This window comes from Artibeus jamaicensis, unplaced genomic scaffold, assembly GCF_021234435.1.
Source record: "Artibeus jamaicensis isolate MK-2021 breed Jamaican fruit bat unplaced genomic scaffold, CSHL_Jam_final contig_3188, whole genome shotgun sequence".
Taxonomy (NCBI): domain Eukaryota; kingdom Metazoa; phylum Chordata; class Mammalia; order Chiroptera; family Phyllostomidae; genus Artibeus; species Artibeus jamaicensis.
Window position 1 is genome coordinate 1195335 of NW_026521745.1, and position 20242 is coordinate 1215576.

Below are 20242 nucleotides of genomic sequence, written 5' to 3' on the forward strand. Positions count from 1 at the left end.
CTTTGTGGTGGTGGTTGTGATGCTCCAGACATTATATTGTTTAGACTTAACAGAGGCACAGAGGCTGATGGGCTCACTCTCTTTTCTACCTCTCACTGTTTCCTTGTGGGCTCTGATGAAGCAGCCCTGCCCTTGTAGCCATGTCTTATTCACCATTCATAGTAACTTCTATGGCTGACAGTAGAGGGGAAGAAAGCTAGAAGAAGCCCCCACATCCCAATCATCTGCACTTTACAGCACCAAGCTCTGAATCTAATCCCAGGATTAGCACAGATTCTGCCAACCTACATTGTTGTTTGAGCTGATGTCCTTGTCCTATATTGTCCCTCTGGACCCCAGGACAAGAGGAGAGGAGATGGGGGTGGGGCTGTCGTGCTTCCCACTGTGCCTACTGTTGTCAAGGAGGTAGATGAAGTGAAGGGTAGGGACACCTGGTGTGCAGAACTTGCCAAATTCCATGGTGTAAACATTCTCATCATGACTACTGATTTCAAACTACTTATGAAAGTTTCTGAATGTATAACCATCGAGAATTAAATGTCACCAATTGAAATGTACCTGGTGCCTGTGAGATGATGTTTGTGCCATGCTGGTCTCCTCTGCTCACCAGTGCCTTTGCTGCCACAAATCACACATTCCTGTGTGGTGGCCTTGGTCCAACCATCCATATGGTCCAATGCTCCTCTGTGCATCCTGTACACAGTTTGCCGATGTGACAACTAGCACACAGTAGGTGTTGCTTGAGGAAATGGACCTGATCATTAGGCTCTACTCCAGCTGTACCAACAACTAGGGCTACACACTTCAGCAGAGCACAAGGACCCCACATGCCTGTTATGAGTAGGGGTTACCATCTGGAGTCTCAATTATTTGGGTCTATGTATGTGGACTGGTGGCAGAAGTCATTGATGCAGGATAGAACAGGGACTGAAATAAGGAGCTCTAGGTGAGGCAGGTGGAGGATCAGCCTCCGGACCTTCTGGCTCTCAGGTCCAGGATATGGGCGGGAAGATAGATGTTTACCTTTTGGGCAGCCAGAGCAAGCCTAGTTGGAAGGGACCCTATATGGGGCAGGGTGACAAACAGAGCCAGGTGCTGGAAGGAGCAGTGGCAGCTGCACAGCAGAGAACAATGTTTATATGTGCTCTGTGTGGGCAACACTGGGAGTGTACACTGAAATTTTTAAGCCATTTCTTCCTCCCTCTCACACAACATAACCAGAATCTCCTTAAAGCAGTAACATAGTGATGTGGATGTGGTCACCTCTTGCTTAAACATTATTTAGTCATCTTTAAACGCCCAGTGCTCAGTGTAATGCTCACTCGATATGCAGCTGGTCTCTAGGAGCTCATATAAGTTTCTTAAAAATTCAGCCCTCATGTCTCCATCTTGTGGCCTCTCAGTCCCATCCTTTGTGATGCTCCTCAGGAGGAGGCCTGTGCCTTCTGTTCAGTCTTCCTCCTCTGTTCTTGCACATCTGTAGCTTGCTTTTCAGCCCTAGGGGATTTTCTATAATGAAAATGTGATCAATGTGCTGATGAAAAAACATCTACTGTCTTTAGGATCAAGTCTATACTTCTTGGGAGGCATCTGAGCCCCACTCTGCTCTGGCCTTGAATGCTCTTTTAGGTTGATCTCCAACTACATGTACACTTATTCTGAGCTCCTGCCCTGGATTGGACACTGTGCTGCTTGCCCTCCTCAGGAGCTGTTATGGCCTGCACATGGTTGCACTTGCCACCCTCAGGGTCTCGGCTCTAGCTCTGTCTTTTTTCCCACACCTGTGCGTCCCCCTTTTCTAATTCCTCTGTGCTCTGACACTCCCTCTCTCACTTATTCTAGTACACTTTGGAGCAACAGTGGCAGCTCTTTGTTCACTCTGATGCCCATAACTCAACAACATTAATACCTAACATGTAGCAGCACAAAAAATATGCTCTTAAGGGGATTTACTCAAATGCATGATTTATCTTTTGCATGTTTGTCTGAGTTGTAACAAATTGGAAGTCAGTCTCAATAGTCCTCCTTGAGATGAATGGGTGGGAAGAGGGTGGGAAGCAGAGAGGTCCAGGAAGCAGGAGTAGGGTGTACTGACATCACAAGGATACTCAGCACCTGTGCCCCGTTTTCTCTCTCTAAAACCAAAATTGATAATTGACTGCACATGTGAGCATATACAGGCTTCTGGGATAAGCTCTAAAGGGCAGAGAACACAAATACCTGATTTGCTTTGCCTGCATCACAGCACGGGCCATGGTTGAAGAGAGCTTGGTAAACACCTGAGGGCCCTAGAGCCTGATGCATGTCTGGCTTACCCCTGGTGCTGAGCTTATATCTCTGGCGGTAGAGTGTCAGCATCCATGCCAGCCTCGCAGGACACTATTTCAATAAGGGACACTATTTTGAGCAAACATTTACCAGGGAAATAAACATCTGTGGTGTTGTGTAATGGGGCTTTCATCTTACCCCAATAGAAAGTGGGTCATTGAAATGTGGGCAGGAAACAGCTAAAGTGATGCCTGTGCCTGGGAAAGACAGGATTTTAGTCCTGTTGTGTTGTTCTGATACCAGAGGCCATAGTAGTGTGACGTGGATGGCAGACTTAAAAGGACATGGCACAGGCCTTCTGGGAGGCCTTGGCCCTTTGTCTGATGAGTCAGTTTTGATTTTTATGATTAATGGTGCACTGAGTCAACACAACAATTCCATCCCAGCAGCCTCTGTGGAAACTGTGCTGAGGAACCATGTGGATTCCATTCTCTATGAATTTCACAGACATCTGACACATGTGACTTTTTCATAGTGAAAAAAAATAAAGCATACAAACCCCATGATTTGGTCACTACTGGCAATTTCCTGTTTTAATCTTTTTACCTTGGAAATGTGCTCATTGGATTCTACTTTCTCTTTTTTACTTTATTTTATTTTTGTTTCAATTTGTCTTTTTATTATAACACGAACTAAATTTTAAAAAATTACCTCAGTCTTCTGACTTTATTTTCCAGAGTTGTTAGAAAATCTAAATGACAATATAACTCATTATGAAAATGTATTGGGAAGTACAAGAGCTGATGTAAAATGGTCATCAAGTTTCTGAGTATTAAGGGATAAGAGTAAGTGAAGGATAGCAGCTGACACAGATGCAGGATGTACTGGTTTAACAAGGTGCCATCGAGGAAGGCCCTTAAATGTGCTGGGGACAAGTCACACCCACAGGCCAGCAGTATTCTGTGGGGTGATTTCCTACCCTTTTGCTTTGTAAATGAGTTGCCTTTACTAATTTAGGATTTTCTTTAACATTTTAAAATTAAAGTAACTTATCAAACAGCAGTCATTTTTGTGGGTAAGTCACAGGATAATATATTGGGATGATTTTGTTCTTTTTTTTTTAGTTCAAAAAGCCTTAATATGTTTTTTATCAAGATGTTTCTTTTTCTTAATTATTGCTCAAGTACAGTTTTCTGTCTTTTACTCCCATCCCAGTCCCCCCTCCCAGTGCTCCCCACCTCCCTCCCATTTCCACCCCTGTTAGTTTTTGTCCGTGTGTCCTCCATACTCGTTCCTGTGAATCCCTCCCCTTTTCCCCTGAAATTCCCTCCCCTCTTCCTTCTGGTCCCTTTCAGCCTGTTCTCTATTTCAGTGTCTTTGGTTATATTTTGCTTGCTTGTTTGTTTTGTTCTTTCGGTTCCTGTTAAAGGTGAGATCATATGGTGTTTGTCTTAATATGGTTATTTTAATTGATGTGAATAGGGATGACAAATGTACACTTTAGACTTTCATCACCAATGAAAAAAGTAAAGCATTTTTCTAGACTTAAGACTGTCATTAGTAAATTTAGATTTTGGCGAAAGAGAATTTTAAATACCATTAAAATAATATAGTGTTAAAAATTGGCCAGGTATTGATGTCATTTTAGTGAGCTACCATCATTTAAATATAAGAAAAGTAACTTCTTGGTCTGAATTAGTGAAACCTTAGCATAGATTGTCTCTAGAGAACATTATTTAAGAATACTTTTTCAGACACATTCTGATACTCAAATTCACTTTATAACAATTATAGTTTAACCTTTTGATTACCTTTTTCTTAAAAAGCTGTCAGGTTTTCATTTCTTTGGAAGATATTTCCCCCAGTGTGATGTTCAATTCCACAGGTTAAACTTTCTTTATTATTATTAAGAACTTTATACATATTAGCAAGATTGCCATTCACTGCTTTTTCATCTCTTTGAAACAACATAGGAGGACTTGCTAGGCTAAAGCTGATGTCTTTAAAGGCATGCAAAAATAGTATTCCCACAATGATTGTACAGAAACCACTCATAGTATAAATGACATCATCAACAGGCATGTCCTGCCACTCTTTAAAAAGAATAGCAGAACAAATCAGGACTGGTGTGAAGAAGATGTAGTAGATAGGAGTCCAGGGGGACATGTTGAATATGTCCAAGGCCCTGTTCAAGTAGTTGACCTGCATCCTCACACAGACGTTGAGGCTGAACAGCAGGTCCCAGGTCAGGAGGTGCTGCAGCACAGGCTTCCTAGCAAACAGCCCCTTGATAAGCAATGCCAGGCCTTTTACACAGGAGACGGAAAATGCTCTAATCACAGAGCAGATCATGATGTACACAAGAGTGTTCATCCATCCATGGGGAGTCCCACCATAAAGATTAATATCAAGGACACAATGACCATAATGTATCAAAGACCATAAAACCTGGATCCATAAGCTGGTGAGACATTTCGAGTCTTGATCTCCCTTTTTTGGTGTATAACTATGGATCTTCGAGTACGTAACAACACCCAATTTTCCTATAAAGATTAAGTCTTTCATTTAGAAGGTATGAAGAAGGAAAGGAACTTACTAGGATGTTGAGGGCTCCTAATGAAGTGTAGCTGATGCAAGGGCATATGAAGTGAAGTTGACCACCTCGCTGGCTCCCATTGAGAGGAGTCCAGCCCACCACAACCATTCTTGAAGATATGCCTGGCCACCTTGACCTGCCCTCATGAAGCCTTTCCTGGAAAGTTGAAGAAGGGTTTCTTTTTTCTTTTCCAAAATGAAACTTCCTCCAGTGAAAATACTGGAGCTCCTAGCCAATCCCAGACCAATATAGAAGTCATATTTTCCATGACCCTGGCTCATTTGTTTGTGACTTAAAAAGTTCCTATGATTCATATTGATCACAGGACTTAAAAATCCTGTTGCTGAAAGCATGATAATGCAAACTTCAAACATGTAAATTTTAATATGGTCTCTCTTATGAAAAAAAAGAAGGGCTAGAAGAAGTAGAGATGAGTTATTCACTCTTGTTTCCTCATAAATAATATCCTTTATTCTTATAAACCCTGGCAGAGTAGATCTGGCCCCAGGCGATAGTCAGATGCGCTGCTTTTCCTCCATTATCCAGCTCTGGCCACCTCCTCTCATACCCTCACACAGGCCACACAGGCTTATCTCTCCTATGCTTCCAGGGACAGTGCCTTTGTCCACCATCCAGTGTGAGGGGCAAGCATCCAGGATTGCAGGCCACGCACCATCTTTACCACTGGGGAGCCCCAAGGGCAACTTGCCCTGGACAACCTCCAGCCCCTCTGGCCTCTGGTACTGAGGACAGCTGCAAGAACTTTCTTTTCAAAAAGCAATATTGTGGAGTTCCAGCCAAGATGGAGGTGTAGGTAGAAATGCTTTGCTTCCTCATACAACCACGAGAAGGATAACATCCAATTTATACACAATAAACAACCAGAGCTGCTAGAATAGCAAACTGCATGGAACTCTGACAATCAAGGAGTTAAAGAAGACTGGTACATCTAGACAAAGAAATATGGCCCAAATGAAAGAATAGATCAAAACTCCAGGAAAAGAGCTAAGTGATGAAGTAATAGACAACCTATCCAAGGCAGAGTTCAAAACACTGGGAATCAGGATGCTCACAGAATTGATGGAGCTTGGTCACAAATTAGAGGAAAAAATGAAGGCTATGCAAAGTGAAATAAAGCAAAAATATACAGGGAACCAACAGTGAAGGGAAGGAAACCAGGATTCAAATCAATGACTTGGAACAAAAGGAAGAAATAAACATCTCCCTGGAACAGAATGAAGAAACAAAAAAAGAAAATGAGAAGTGGCTTAGTAATTTCCAGGACAACTTTAAACATTCCAAAATCCAAATCATAGGGGTGCCAGAAGGAGAAGAGGCAGAGCAAGAAATGGAAAACTTATTTGGACAAATAATGAAGAAGAATGTAGGGTAAGTAAAGGCAGTATGGCTTCCTAATGCTAAGGGGAGCCGTGTTCCCATAGCCTTGGAGGGGCCTGATAACTAGTGTTCTCATAGTCTCGACACTGGGCCCAATAAATTGTTCCCATAACATGAAGTGGGCTCCCATGCACAGAATTATATTATGTTATATAATTTCTGGCATTTTGCCGGCTTTGTTCCCCTCTAGTATGTAAACAGGCAGGGACTCCATGTTGGGGGCAATGATGTTGAGAGACACACAAGGGCAGAAGTACCATAATGGGTGCCATGCTGGGGAGAGAGGGCCATGACATGAGACATACACATAGACATGCAGCATGAATATTTATCCATCTACATGAATACCATGAACCTGGCCTTGAAGGGTGGCAATACAAAGAACTTCCCCAATATGGCAAAGGAAATAGACTTCCAGGAAGTCCCAGAGAAGGTGGACTCAAGGAAGCACACACCAAGGCATATCATAATCACATTCCACAAGATTAAAGGTAAGGAGAGAATCTTAAAAGCAAAAAGAGACATGGAGACTCCTTCATTACCTATGAAGGAGTGCCCATTAGACTATCAGCTAATTTCTCATAAGAAACCTTGCTGGCAATAAGGGGCTGGAAAAAAGTATTCAAAGTCATGAAAGGCAAGGACTGACATCCAGGATTACTCTATCCAGCAAAGCTATCACTTAGAATGGAAGGGCAGATAAAATGCTTCCCAGATAAGGTCAAGTTAAAGGAGTTCATCATCACCAAGCCCTTATTATATGAAATGTTAAAGGGACTTATCTAAGAAATAGAAGAAGATAAAAGACTATGAACAGTACAATGACAACAAACTCACAACTACCAACAACTGAACCTAAAAAACAAAAACAAAAACTAGGCAAACAACTAGAGCAGGAACAGGATCACAGAAATAGAGATCATATGGAGAGTTATCAGTGGGGAGGAAGATGGAGAGAATTTGGGGGAAGATGCAGGGAATAAGAAGCATAACTGGTAGGCATAAAATACACAGGGGAAGGTTAAGAATAGTATAGGAAATAGAGAAGCCAAAGAACTTTATGTACAACCCATGGACATGAACTATAGAAAGGGGGAAGCTGGAGGGTGGGGGGGGTGCAGTGTAGAGGAGAGGTAAAAGGCATAAAAATGTTGGGACAACTGTAGTAGCATAATCAATAAAATATACTTAAAATAAAAAGCAATATTGCTATTTTATGGTAATATATATGAATAAATCATATTATATTTTGTTGGGGCATCTAATGAAACTTTTCAATAAATAGCAATTTTAAGTAGGTGATTGAGAGTAAAATGGGAATGTGTCCCAATACTCTGCCATTCCTCTGTAGTCCCCATGGAAACATATTAGTGCTTTGGTTGATCAGGAAGTTGTCTCCAAAACACATCTCATAGCTGCAAGATTGTTTTGACTTGATTAACTGATATTAGAGGAAAGTTTTGGCTCATACATTTGTTAGGTTTCAAGCCATGTGGTCATATGAGGAAATGGTTCCAAGTGCTGGTGTTCAAAGATGCAAGTTTATATAAATGTGACAACAGCAACCATGGTGGTGACAGCCATAGAAAAAGTAATTCATGTGGAATATTGATAGTGTGACAAGAGCTTTCCGTGTCCTGCTCTGGATGGGTGGCTCAGTTTGTTGGAGCACTGTCTGGTACACTAAAAGATTATGCGTTTAATCCTCATTGTGTATGCATATGGTAGGAAACTGATAGAAGTTTTTCTCTCACATCAATGTTTTTCTGTCACATTGATGTTACTTTCTTTTTCTCTCTTTCTTCCTCTCTCTCTGAAATTAATAAACATATCCTTGGGCTCATTTAACTCATTAGGTGGTTACTGTTTTTATGCCCATTGCATGAGGAAATGGAGGCTTATGCATATTGTCCAAGATCACTTACTTGCAACTAAGCTTGCAAAATGTACTCATGTCCTGAAAATATTGTCATGCCCTGCCTACAGAAAATCAAATTCTTCATGCTGCTGGAAAGCGAGGTAGCTTGATGTATAAGGTAAAGCAGTAACCCTTGTATATGTTCCCCAGAGAGTTCCAATTGGTTTACATCTGCCCACACCTGCCTCTTCCCATCGTCACACTAGGTAAGTAGAACCCCATCCTATCAGGTACTATGTAGCTGTGGGGGACTTGTGTCTTAAATGGGCCATTAATAGGACCTGCCATCAAGGTTCCCAGAGGGTGAACTAGATCATGCCCATCACCTTCAGAATCAAAACTAAAGAATGTTTTGTAAGTTAATTTCATAAAAAAAATGATGATTATTTGTTACTACAAATGACAGGTAAAAATAAAAAGTACATGCTACTGGCTTTTTAAGATAGGGTGTAAAAGGGAAGTATCTTGACCCTGTGTTATAGATTAGGCCTTGCTATCTGAACACCTGTCTGGGCTCAGAGGTGAGTATTCAGGTTCACACCTTGTCTTATCTTTATTACTTCCTTTATTTTTTAACATTTTTATGTTTGTCCAAAGGGGAACCATTGTTTTGAACCAAAAGGTACAATCCAGTGGAGCTACAAATATATTTTTTGACACAACTCCAATGTGATTGTATTAGGTGATGTGATTAAATCTAAATGAGGCCTTGAGGATGGAACTGCCATGGTGGGATTAGTGCCCTTATAAGAAGAGAGAGACAGAGAGCCCAGGCTGGGTGCCTCAGTTGGTAGGAGCATTGTCTCTATACACCAAAAGGTTGCAGGTTTGATTCCCCAGTCAGTGCACATACCTAGGTTGCACGTTTCATCCTAGGTTGGAAAGTGTATGGGAGGCAAGTGATCTATGTTTCTCTCCCATATCATACCTCTCTCTCTCCCCCTTTCTCTTTAAAATCAATAAACATCCCATATACTCAGTGAGGATTAGAAAAAAAGAGAGAGAAATCAGAGCTTCCTCTCTCTGCCATGTTACTCTGTGGCCTGGAAGAGTTCTCTCACCAGAACCTAGCATTGTGGGCACTCTCATCTTGGACTTCTTATCCTCCAGAACTGTGAGAAGCAGTGTCTGCTGTTTAAGTCCCCTGTCTGTGGTATTTGTTATAGAAGCCTGAGCTGAATTTGACATTATGTTTGTTTGAAGGCCAGGGAAAATGTTTTGCCCCAACACCTAAAACACTGTCTGACATACAAGCGGAGTCTAATAGAAGTTTTTGAGTTGATGGCAGTGAGACACATGTTCTCAGCTCTATAGTTCAGTGTCTACTCCCAATCTCTTGTAAGCCCCAGAGGCCAGCTTCTCCTATCTATCTGCTCCTGTGCCCCATCCACCTGCAGAGCCATCAGTGGCCAGGCGACACTTTGTTATTTAGCACTTTCTCATTCAGCATTATTGTACTTCTGACTCTTATGCCTCCCTCTTCCACTTTGTTTTTTAAATTGTGATAAAAAACATAGTACAAAATGTATCATCTTTTAAAAAATATTTTATTTCTTTTTAGAGAGAGTGGAAGGGAAAGAGAAAGAGTGGGAGAGAAACAGCAATGTGTGGTTGCCTCTCATGTGTCCCCTATGGGGACCAGGCCTGCAACCCAGGCATGTGCCCTGACTGGGAATCAAACCAGCAACCCTTTGCTTCACAGGCCCATGCTAATCCATTGAGCTACACCAGCCAGGGCAAAATGTATCATCTTAATCATTTTAAATGTACAGTTCAGTAGTGTTAAATATATTCATGTCGTAAAACAGATCTCCAAAACTTTTTCATCTTGTAAAACTGAAACTTTATATTTGTTAAACTCCCTTTCCATCTCCTTCCAGTCCCTAATAACCACTACTGTACTTTCTGTTTCTATGAATTTAACTATTTTAATTACTCTTATAAGTGAAATTACAGTGTTTAGGTTTTTTTGTGTCTGGCTTATTTCACTTAGAATAATATCCTTCAGGTTCATCCATACTGTCACTTGTGACAATGTTTCCTCATTTTTAGGCAGAATAACACTCCACTGTATGTATGTAATACATTTTGTTTATCCATTCATCTGTCAGACATTTGGGTTGCTTCCATCCTATGGCTATTGTGAATAATGCTGCAATGAACATGGGTGGGCAAATATCTCTTTGAGTCCTTTCTTTCTTTTTTTTTAAATCACACCTAAGCATTTTTATTTTTTCTTCTTTTCTTATTTTTAAAAAAAATTTATTTAGTTATTTTTCAAGTACAGTTTTTTGTCTATTTCTCCCATCCCAGCCCCCCTGCCCCGGGCTCCCCACCTCCTTCCCATTTCCTCCCCCCCCCCAGTCCTCATCCCTGTGTCTTTCATACTTGTTCCTCAAAATCCCTCCCCTTTCCCCCCCTTAAATTCCCTTCCCTCTCCCCTCTGGTCACTGCCCACTTGTTCTCTATTTCAGTGTTTTTGTTTTTATTCTGCTTGCTTGTTTGTTTTGTTGTTTAGCTTCCTGTTAAAGGTGAGATCATATGGCATTTGTCCTTCAATGCCTGGCCTACTTCACTCAGTATAATGCTTTCCAGTTCCATCCATGTTGTTGCAAAGGGTAGGAGCTCCTTCTTTCTATCTGCTGCATAGAATTCCATTGTGTATATGTACCACAATTTTTTAAAAGAATTTTTTAATTTTAATTTTATTTTTTTTTGATTATGCCATTACAGTTGTTCTATTCCTGCCCTTCATTTCCCTCCACCCTACCCCCCGTCCCCACCCTTATCTCCCCTTTAGTTTATGATCACATGTCTCAAGTTCTTTAGATTCTATATTTCCCATACTATTCTTGCCCCCCCATCTATTTTCTATCTACCATCTATGCTACTTATTTTCTATACCTTCTCCTCCCTTCTCCTCCTCCCACTCGCCTGTTGCTAACCCTCCTTGAGATATTCATTTCTATGTTTCCACTCCTGATCTAGCTGTCCTTTTAGTTTGCTTTTGTTTTAGGTGTGGTTGTTAATAACTGTGAGTTTGCTGTCCTTTTACTGTTCATGTTTTTCAACTTCTTTTTTCTTAGATAAGTCCCCTTAACATTTCATATAATAAGGGCTTGGTGATGATGAACTCCTTGAATTTGATCTTATCTGAGAAGCACTTTATCTGCCCTTCCATTCTAAATGAAAGTTTTGCTGGATAGAGCAATCTTGGTTGTAGGTCTTTGGATTTCATGACTTGGAATACCTCTTTCCAGCCCCTTCTTGCCTGTAAGGTATCTTTTGAGAAATCAGCTGACAGTCTGATGGGAACTCCTTTGTAGGTGACTGTCCCCTTATCTCTTGCTGCTTCTAGGATTCTCTCCTTCATTTTAATCTTGGTTAATATAATGATGATGTGCCTTGGTGTGTTTCTTCTTGGGACTCTCTGAGCTTCCTGGATTTCCTGGAAGTCTATTTCCTTTGCCAGATTGGGGAAATTCTCCTTTATTATTTGTTCAAATAAGTTTTCCACTGGTGGCTATTCTTTTCCCCCTTCTGGTACCCCTATAATTTGGATGTTGGAGCATTTAAAGATGTCCTGGAGGTTCCTAAGCCTCTCCTCATTTTGTTGAATTCTTGTTTCTTCACTCTTTTCTGTTTGGCCATTATTTACTTTCTTCTGGTCCACTCCATTGATTTGAGTCCCAGTTTCCTTTTCATTGCTATTGGTTTCCTGTGCAATTCCATTCATTTCAATTAGTTTTGCCTTCATATATTTGTCTAATTTGTGGCTATAATCAACCAGATCTGTGAGCATCTTGATCACCAGTGTTTTAAACTGTGCGTCTGAGAGTTTTGCTATTTCTTCATCACTTAGATTTATAGGCTCTGGGGCTTTGAGATCTTCTTGAGCCATTTTTGGTCTGTTCGCACATATTAAGTATGAGGAGCGGAGCCTTGGACTCCCAGGTTGCTGGGTTGTGACGCTGTATGAGGGGGCGTGGTCAGAGTGGGAAATGGCGACCCCATCTGCTGTTTCCTGCTGCTGGGTGAGGAGCGGCACCTTAGGTGGTTCACCAGGGGCAGGCCACTCAGAGTCACTGGGTTATGACGCTGTATGTGGAGGCAGGGTCAGAGCGGGGGAAATGGCGGAGCCCTCTGCTGCCTTTCGCTGCTGGGGACTACTGGGTCCCATCTAACCGCCCACTCTCTCGCTGGTCTATCTGCACACGAATGCACGACCTCAGTCAAATCTTGGCCCTGCTCCCTCGCTGTTTCCCCAAGGTCGCTCACTGGGTCGCTCCCTAGGTCCACCCATTGCAACCCCATGCCTGTGTTCCGCGCGCCTGAGTTCGTCTGACTGAGTTTTCCTGTGCAACCCCGCTCCACCAGCTGCTGGTTTCGCCCCTCTTACCGGTCAGACTGAAGAATTTGTTGTTATCAGACTTCCGAAAAGTTCAATTTTCTGTGTTCTGGCTCTGTTTTCTGTTACTAATATTTAGTTGACTCTAAACTTGGTTGTGTGAGAAAGCACAGTGTCTCCATCTGCCTCCATCTTGGCAAAGTCTGTACCACAATTTTTTGATCCATTCATTTATTGATGGGCACCTAGGTTGCTTCTAGCTCTTGTCTATAGTAAATCATGCTGCTATGGACATTGTGGTGCATAGGTTCTTTGATATTGATGTTTTAGGATTCTTAGAATATAATCCTAGCAGTGGAATTGCTGGGTCAAAAGGCAGGTCAATTTTTATTTTTCTGAGAAAATTTCATACTGTTTTCCATAATGGTTGTACCAGTCTGCAATCCCACCAACAGTGAACTAAGGACCCCTTTTCCTCACACCCTCTCCAACATTTGTTGTTTGTTGCTTTGTTTATGATAACCATCCTGACTGGTGTAAAGTGATATCTCATTGTGGTTTTAATTTGCATCTCTCTGATAGATAATGATATTGAGCATCTCTTCATGTGTCTCTGGATCCTCTGTATGTCCTCCTTGGAGAAGTGTCTATTCAAGTCCTTTTCCCATTTTTTAAATTGGGTTAGATGTCTTCTTAGAGTGGAGTCATGTAAGTTCTTTGTATATTTTGGAGATTAAACCTTTGTCTGAGGTATCATTGGCAATTATGTTTTCCCATACAGTTGGTTGTCTTTTTAATTTAATACTGTTTTCTTTGGCCATGCAGAAGCTTTTTATTTTGATGAGATCCCATTTGTTTATTCTTTCCTTTACATTCCTTGCTCTAGGGGACATATCAGTAAAAAAGTTGCTGCGTGAAATATCTGAGATTTTCTTGCCAATGTTCTCCTCTAGGACTTTAATGGTGTCACAGCTTACATTTAAGCCTTTTATCCATCTTGAATTTATTTTGGTGTATGGTGTAAGTCTGTGCTCAAGTTTCAGTTTTTTTGCACGTAGCTGTCCAGTTCTCCCAACACCATTTGTTGAAGAGGCTATCTTTACTCCACTTTATGTTACTGCCCCTTTTGTTGAATATTAATTGACTGTAGAGAGTTGGGTTGATTTCTGGGCTCTCTGTTCTGATCCATTGGTCTATGTGCCTGTTTTTATGCCAGTACCAGGCTGTTTTGATTACAGTGGCCTTGTAATACAGTTTGATATCAGGTATTGTGATCCCCCCTACTTTGTTCTTTCTCAAAAGAGCAGCTGCTATTCGGGGTCATTTATGGTTCCATATAAATTTTTGAAGTGTCTGTTCTATGTCTGTGAAATATGCCATTGGTACTTTAATGGGTATTGCATTGAATCTGTAAATTGCTTTGGGTAGTATGGACATTTTGATGATGTTAATTCTTCCAATCCATGAACAAGGTATATGTTTCCATTTGTTTGTGTCTTCCTTGATTTCTTTCTTCAGGGCTGTGTAGTTTTCTGCATATAGGTTTTTTACCTCCTTGGTTAGGTTTATTCCCAGATATTTTATTTTTCTTTTTGCTATATCGAATGGGATTTTTTCCTTGATTCCTGCTTCTGCTGATTCACTCTTGGTATACAAAAATGCCTTTGATTTCTGGATATTGACTTTGTAACCAGCTGTTTTGCCAAATTCATTAATTAGTTCGAGCAGTTTTTTGGTAGAGTCTATAGAATTTTCCATGTACACTATCATGTCATCTGCAAACAGTGACAGTTTTGTTTCCTCCTTCCCTATTTGGATGCCTTTTCTTGCCTGATCGCTGTGGCTAAAACTTCCAATACTATATTGAATAGAAGTGGTGAAAGTGGACATCCTTGTCTTGTTCCTGTTCTTAGTGGAAAAGCTTTTAGTTTTTTCCCATTGAGTATGATATTGGCTGTAGGTCTCTCATATATGGCCTTTATTATTTTGAGAAATGCTCCCTGTATTTCCACTTTGATGAGTGTTTTTATCATAAATGGGTGTTGTACCTTATCGAAAACTTTTACCACATCTATTGATATGATCATGTGGTTTTTGTCTTTGCTTTTGTTTATGTGATGAATTACATTTACTGATTTGTGAATATTGAACCATCCTTGCATCCCTGGGATGAATCCCACTTAGTCATGGTGTATGATCTTTTTGAAATATTGTTGGATGCGATTTGCCAATATTTTGTTGAGGATTTTAGCATCTATGTTCATCAGAGATATTGGCCTGAAGTTTTCTTTCTTTGTTGTGTCTCTATCTGGTTTTGGAATTAAGATGATGCTGGCTTCATAACAAGAATTTGGGAGTTTTCCATCCTTCTGGATTTTTTGGAATAGTCTGTGGAGAATAGGGGTTAGCTTTTCCTTAAATGCTTTGTAGAATTCTCCTGTGAAACCATCTGGTCCAGGGCTTTTTGTGATGGGAGTTTTTTGATTACTGCTTCAATTTCTTTTGCTGTTATTGGTGTATTTAGATTTTCTGCTTCTTTTTCACTGAGTTTTGGAAGATTGTATTTTTCTAGAAATGTGTCCATTTCCCCTAGGTTTTCAAGTTTCTTGGCATACAGTTCTTCATAGATATTTCTTACAATCCCTTCTATTTCTGTGGTATCAGTTGTAATCTCTCCTGTTTCATTTCTGATTGTGTTTATTTGTGTCCTCTCTCCTCTTTTCTTGATGAGCCTACTTAAAGGCTTGTCTATTTTGTTTATCTTCTCAAAGAACCGACTCCTGGATTTATTGATCCTTAAAATTGTGCTTTTAGTTTCTATGTCATTTAATTCTGCTCTAATCTTGGTTATTTCCTTCCTTCTGCTTGCTGTGGGCTGTCTTTGTTGTTGTTCCTCAAGTTCTTGCAGGCGTAGGGTTAGGTTGTTTGTTTGAAATATTTCTATCTTCTTTAGGTAGGCCTGTATTGCTATAAACTTCCCTCTCAGGACTGCCTTCGCTGTGTCCCATAAGTTTTGGGTTGTTGTGAGATCATTTTCATTTGTTTCCAGAAATGTTTTGCTTTCTTCCCTAATTTCATTCTTGACCCATTTGTTGTTTAATAGCATACCATTCAGTCTCCATGATTTTGGGTGCTTTGGGTTTTTTCCTTTGGGATTGGTTTCCAATTTCAGTCCCTTGTGGTGAGAGAAGATGCTTGGTATGATTTCAATTTTCTTGGACTTGTTGAGGTTCGTTTTGTGTCCTATCATGTGGTCTATCTTTGAAAATGTTCCATGTGCATTTGAAAAGAATGTGTATTTAGCTTCTTTGGGATGAAGGGATCTATATATATCAGTTAAGTCCATTTCATCTAGGGTGTTGTTTAATGCCACAATATCTTTTTTGATAATTTGTTTGGAAGATCTGTCCATTTTTGATCGTGGGGTGTTAAAATCCCCCACTATAATTGTTTTGCTGTCAATATCTTTCTTGAAGTCCTCCAAGATTTTCTTGATATATTTGGGTGCTCCTATGTTTGGTGCATATATGTTTACAATGTTAATGTTTTCTTGGTGGATTCTTCCCTTGAGTATAATGAAGTGACCTTCTGGGTCTCTATGGCCTTTTTTTTGAAGTCTATTTTGTCCAATATGAGAATTGCTACCCCAGCTTCTTTTTCTTGTCCGATTGCTTGGAAAACTTGTTTCCAGCCTTTCACTTTTAGTCTGTGATGGTCCTTTGTCCTGAGGTGGGTCTCTTGTAGGCAGCATATGTGTGGGTCATGCTTTCTTATCCATTGAGTTATTGTGTGTATTTTGATTGGAGCATTTAATCCATTTACATTTAAGGTTATTATTGATAGGTATTTATTCATTGCCATTTTTGTACTTGTGTTCCTCTCTGTCTCCCTCTTATCCTTCCTTCCTTTAAAGCAGTCCTTTTAGTATTTCTTGTAGAGCTGGTTTGGTGGAGGCATATTCTTTTAGGCTTCATTTGTCTTGGAAGCTCTTTATTTAGCCTCCTATCTTGATTGAGAGCCTTGCTGGGTAAAGTAGTGTTGGTTGTAGGCCTCTGATTCTCATTACTTGGAATATTTCTTGCCATTCTCTTCTTGCTTGAAGTGTTTCCATTGAGAAGTCAGTAGCTTCCCTTATTGGGGCTCCCTTTTATGCTATTTCTTTTTTCTCCCTTGCTGCCTTTAAGAGTCTCTCTTTGTCTTGGAATTTTGCCATTTTGACGATAATGTGTCTTGAAGTGGGCCTCCTTGCGTTCCTCTTGATTGGGACTTTCTTTGATTCCTGGATTTGTGAGACTTTTTCTCTTATCAAATTAGGGAAATTTTCTCTCATTACTCGTTCAAATACATTTTCTATCCCTTGTTCTTCTTCTCCTTCTGGTATTCCTATTATTCAGATATTATTACGTTTCATATTGTCTTGCATTTCTTTTAATCCCTTCTCATTCTTTCTGAGCCTCTTTTCATTTTCTTGCTCTTTCTGTGAGATGCTTTCTACCTTGTCCTCCAACTCACTAATCCTATCCTCTACTTTATCTATCCTACTTTGGAAACTTTCTACTGTGTACTTCAATTCAGAAATTGTGTTTTTCATTTCCTCTTGTCTCTTGCTGATAGTTTCCATTTCCTTTTTGATGTTGCTGTAGTTTGCAGAGAGATCATTATAGTTCCCCTGTAGTTTCTGGTAGTTCACTGTGAGCTCTTTGAACTTCTTAATAACCAGTGCTTTGAATTCACTGTCTGATAGTTGATCAGCCTCTATTTCATCTAACATTCTTTCTGAAGTTTCTGCTTTTTCTTTCATTTGGGGATTGTTTCTTTGTCTTCCCATTGTTTGAGACTCTTCTTGTTAGTCTCTGCTTCTAAAATTGATCTGTTCTGAAACCCTGGTTTTATGGTGTAAACTTCTGTGGTATGATCCTTGTGAAGTTCAGTGGTGCAGACTCCTTGAAGTTTCTTGATGTTCTTCGTCTCCACCTACTCTCACGCTGGTCTCCCACTGGTCCCTGCATTGTTCGCCTACCACTGCTGAATGTCTCGGCTCTAGTAGCTGCCTCCTCAAGCACCCAGGCCCGTTACTACTGCAGCAGCACAGAGGCTGGGAATGTCCCGTGTCCCTTATCTGGCTCCTCTGCCGCCCACGTCCGTCACAGATGTTTGGAGTGTCCTGGCTTCTGTACCTGACTCCGCAGCCAGTCCCATCGCTATGGCAGCAGCACAGGGACGGAGAATGTCCCAGCTCCCGTAGCTGGCTCCTCCGTGCTCAGGCTCGTCTCTATGGTGGCTTCACAGGGGCCTCGGGTGTCCCAGCTCCTACAACTGACCCCTCCGTTGCCCAGGCCGGTAACTATGGCATCAGCACAGGGGCCGAGAAGGTCCCAGCTCCGGTTCCTGACTCCTCTGTTTCCCAGGACCATCACAGGGGCTTTGAGTGTCCGGCTCCCATACCTGACTCCCCAGCTCCCAGGCCTGTTGCTCTGGCGGCAGCACAGGGGCCGCGTGAGATCCAGCTCCAGTAGCTGACTCTGCCGTCGTCTGGTGTTTCAGCGTTGGTCACAATCTCTGGTCTTTTAATTTCATAAATGCTGGGTAACTGATGGTTTATTGTGCTGTTTCTCTATAGATCTGTCAGGATTTTCACACATGAGTACAGGAGCTAGCATCAGCTCCGTCTTTCTCCGTCGCCATCTTCCCAGCACCTCCTTTTGCTCATTTTTAAATTAGGTTATTTGATTTGTTGTTGATTTGTAGCAGTCTTTATATATTCTAGATATGAATCCCTTATCAGACATATGATTTGCAAATATATACTCCCATTCTGGGAGGCTTGTGATGACTGATTCAATATCTTTACTAGTAATTGGTGTGTTCAGATTTTCTATTTCTTTATGATTCAGTCTTTCTAGGTTGTATGCTTCTAGGAATTTATCCATTTCTTGTAGGTTCTGATTTGTTTGCATATAATTGTTAATAGTGGTCTCTTATAATTCTTAGTATTTTTGTGTTATCAATGTAATGTCTTCTCTTAAATTTATTTATTTTTGATGCACAGACCCTGCCTTTGGTTTATTTGCACAAATGGCACAGGAGGACCCCAGCCCCGGGGGCACACCAGTGTTTCTGTCTTCACGTCAGCAGACAGAGGCCTCTACTGTAGAGCCTTCGCAGGGGCCTGGGCAGCTCTGGGAGCCTGGGACTGAGCCTGAGCTGGAGCCTGAGCCACAGCTGCATCTGAAGCCTAGAGCTTGGTTTGGGCCTTGGCCTTGGCCTTTGGTGGACAGAGACAGAAACCCTTGGCCATGCAGGCATGAGTACTCTTTGTGAGCTTGGGGTTAGCAGTGTAAGCAAGTTGACTGAGCTTGTGGCTGCTTGTTTGGAACCACCCTGTGTGGTTTCAGGAGCTGTAACCCACCCCATGGCTAAGGCTGAGTGAGCGACCTTTGGACCATAAGCCATTAAGGTGACAAAGTTTATCTCCCTGGCAGGAGCAGCACTGCCTCTGCTCCTTTTTCTTCATTCTGCCTGGCCCCCAGTGCTAGATCAGTTAGCCAAAGATGAATAACATTCCCCAAGGGGGGAATGACCTAAGACAGGCATGATCATGGGGAGGCTCCAGGGAAGGACTTGGGAGGCTATAGCAAAAAGGGGTGATGGACTCTCGCCCCTTAGCTTTGACATAGCCTGAGTCCTCATTCTGTCTGCAAGAAATCTCCTAATCTCTTGGCTACCTTACTTCCCCTGCCTGACTTAAACCTGAAACAATGACAGAGGGCGGTGCAGCCCCGTGCTGGAAAGGGCAGGTTCCCTAGGGCAATCAGGCCTAAGAAAGAATACATGAACTCCTATGAAACCTGCTTTGCTAAGAATGTTCTCAATTAAATGATAAGGATCTGAGCAGGAAATGAATGTTTCCCCAAATTTTGTAGCCCTTTAGCTAACAAACCCTGACTCAGAATAGGCCCTCAGAGTTCTTTATATGTTATCTATTTATTGTTTGATCCTTACTGCCTGACAATGATTAATGAGCTTTACCTGGATTCTGGTGCAAAATCAACCCCATAAAAGCCCATTGAATAAAAGGCTCTTGGCCCTTCTCCTTTGAGAGATCAGCCACCTTTCCTTCTCAAGCAGATCATGTCTTTGTAGACTTATTCTCATCTGTGGTGGCCAGAGAGGCCCTGCGGGTGGAGCACCCCCCCCCCAAAGCTGCTGCCTTTGGGATCTTGGGCTTGAGCTCCTTGGTCTTGACTAGGGCCATGATAGCCTCAGCATATGCACTCATGGCCTTGGTGCTGTTGGCCTGCATCTTCTTCAGGTCCTTCTTGTGCTTCTTGGCAAAGTGCATGTTCCTCAGCAACTTGGGGTCTACCCCCTTCAGAGATTTGTATCTTTGTGATTGGGGTTTCTTAATGCCATTTTGGGGACATTTTGGGGACTGGTTGTGCATAGTGTGGTTCTTGGACTTGGCCATCTCTGCACCCGAGCCTGCAGCTCTAGAGTGCCTGGGACTGGAAGAGAAAGAGTTCCTCTTAAATTTCTGATTTAATTTAATTGAGTCTTCTCTTTTTCCATTTGTTAGTGAGTTTAGCAAAAAGTTTAAGTTTTATAACTATGTTCATAAAAGTAGCTCTTAGTTTCACTGATTTTTTAAACTTTTTTTAGTTTCCATTTTACTTATTTCTGTTCTGATCTCTATTTCCTTCCTTTCAGTAACTTT

At 41.4% G+C, this 20242-nt stretch overlaps 1 protein-coding gene and 1 pseudogene across 1 annotated transcript; both read right to left on the minus strand.

Annotated features, from left to right (window-relative positions):
* Window positions 1–4086: 4086 nt before the first annotated feature.
* Window positions 4087–5145, minus strand: LOC119056407 (magnesium transporter NIPA2-like; annotated as a pseudogene).
* Window positions 5146–18763: 13618 nt separating this feature from the next.
* LOC119056408 (60S ribosomal protein L29-like) lies at window positions 18764–19996 on the minus strand. Its single transcript, XM_053663510.1, has 2 exons — window positions 19719–19996; window positions 18764–18893 (listed from the first exon to the last, which is right to left on the minus strand). Exons 1-2 carry the CDS (start codon window positions 19994–19996, stop codon window positions 18764–18766), a joined length of 408 nt encoding a protein of 135 aa, XP_053519485.1.
* Window positions 19997–20242: the final 246 nt, after the last annotated feature.

What these genes read in the sequence shown, in the direction of transcription:
- LOC119056408 (XM_053663510.1), bottom strand. Translation starts at nt 19,996, where the DNA reads ATGGCCAAGTCCAAGAACCACACTATGCACAACCAGTCCCCAAAATGT. An exon ending in GCAGCAGCTTTGGGGGGGGG is followed by an intron (nt 18,894 to 19,718) that starts GTGCTCCACCCG and finishes GTTCCAAACAAG; the next exon opens with CAGCCACAAGCTCAGTCAAC.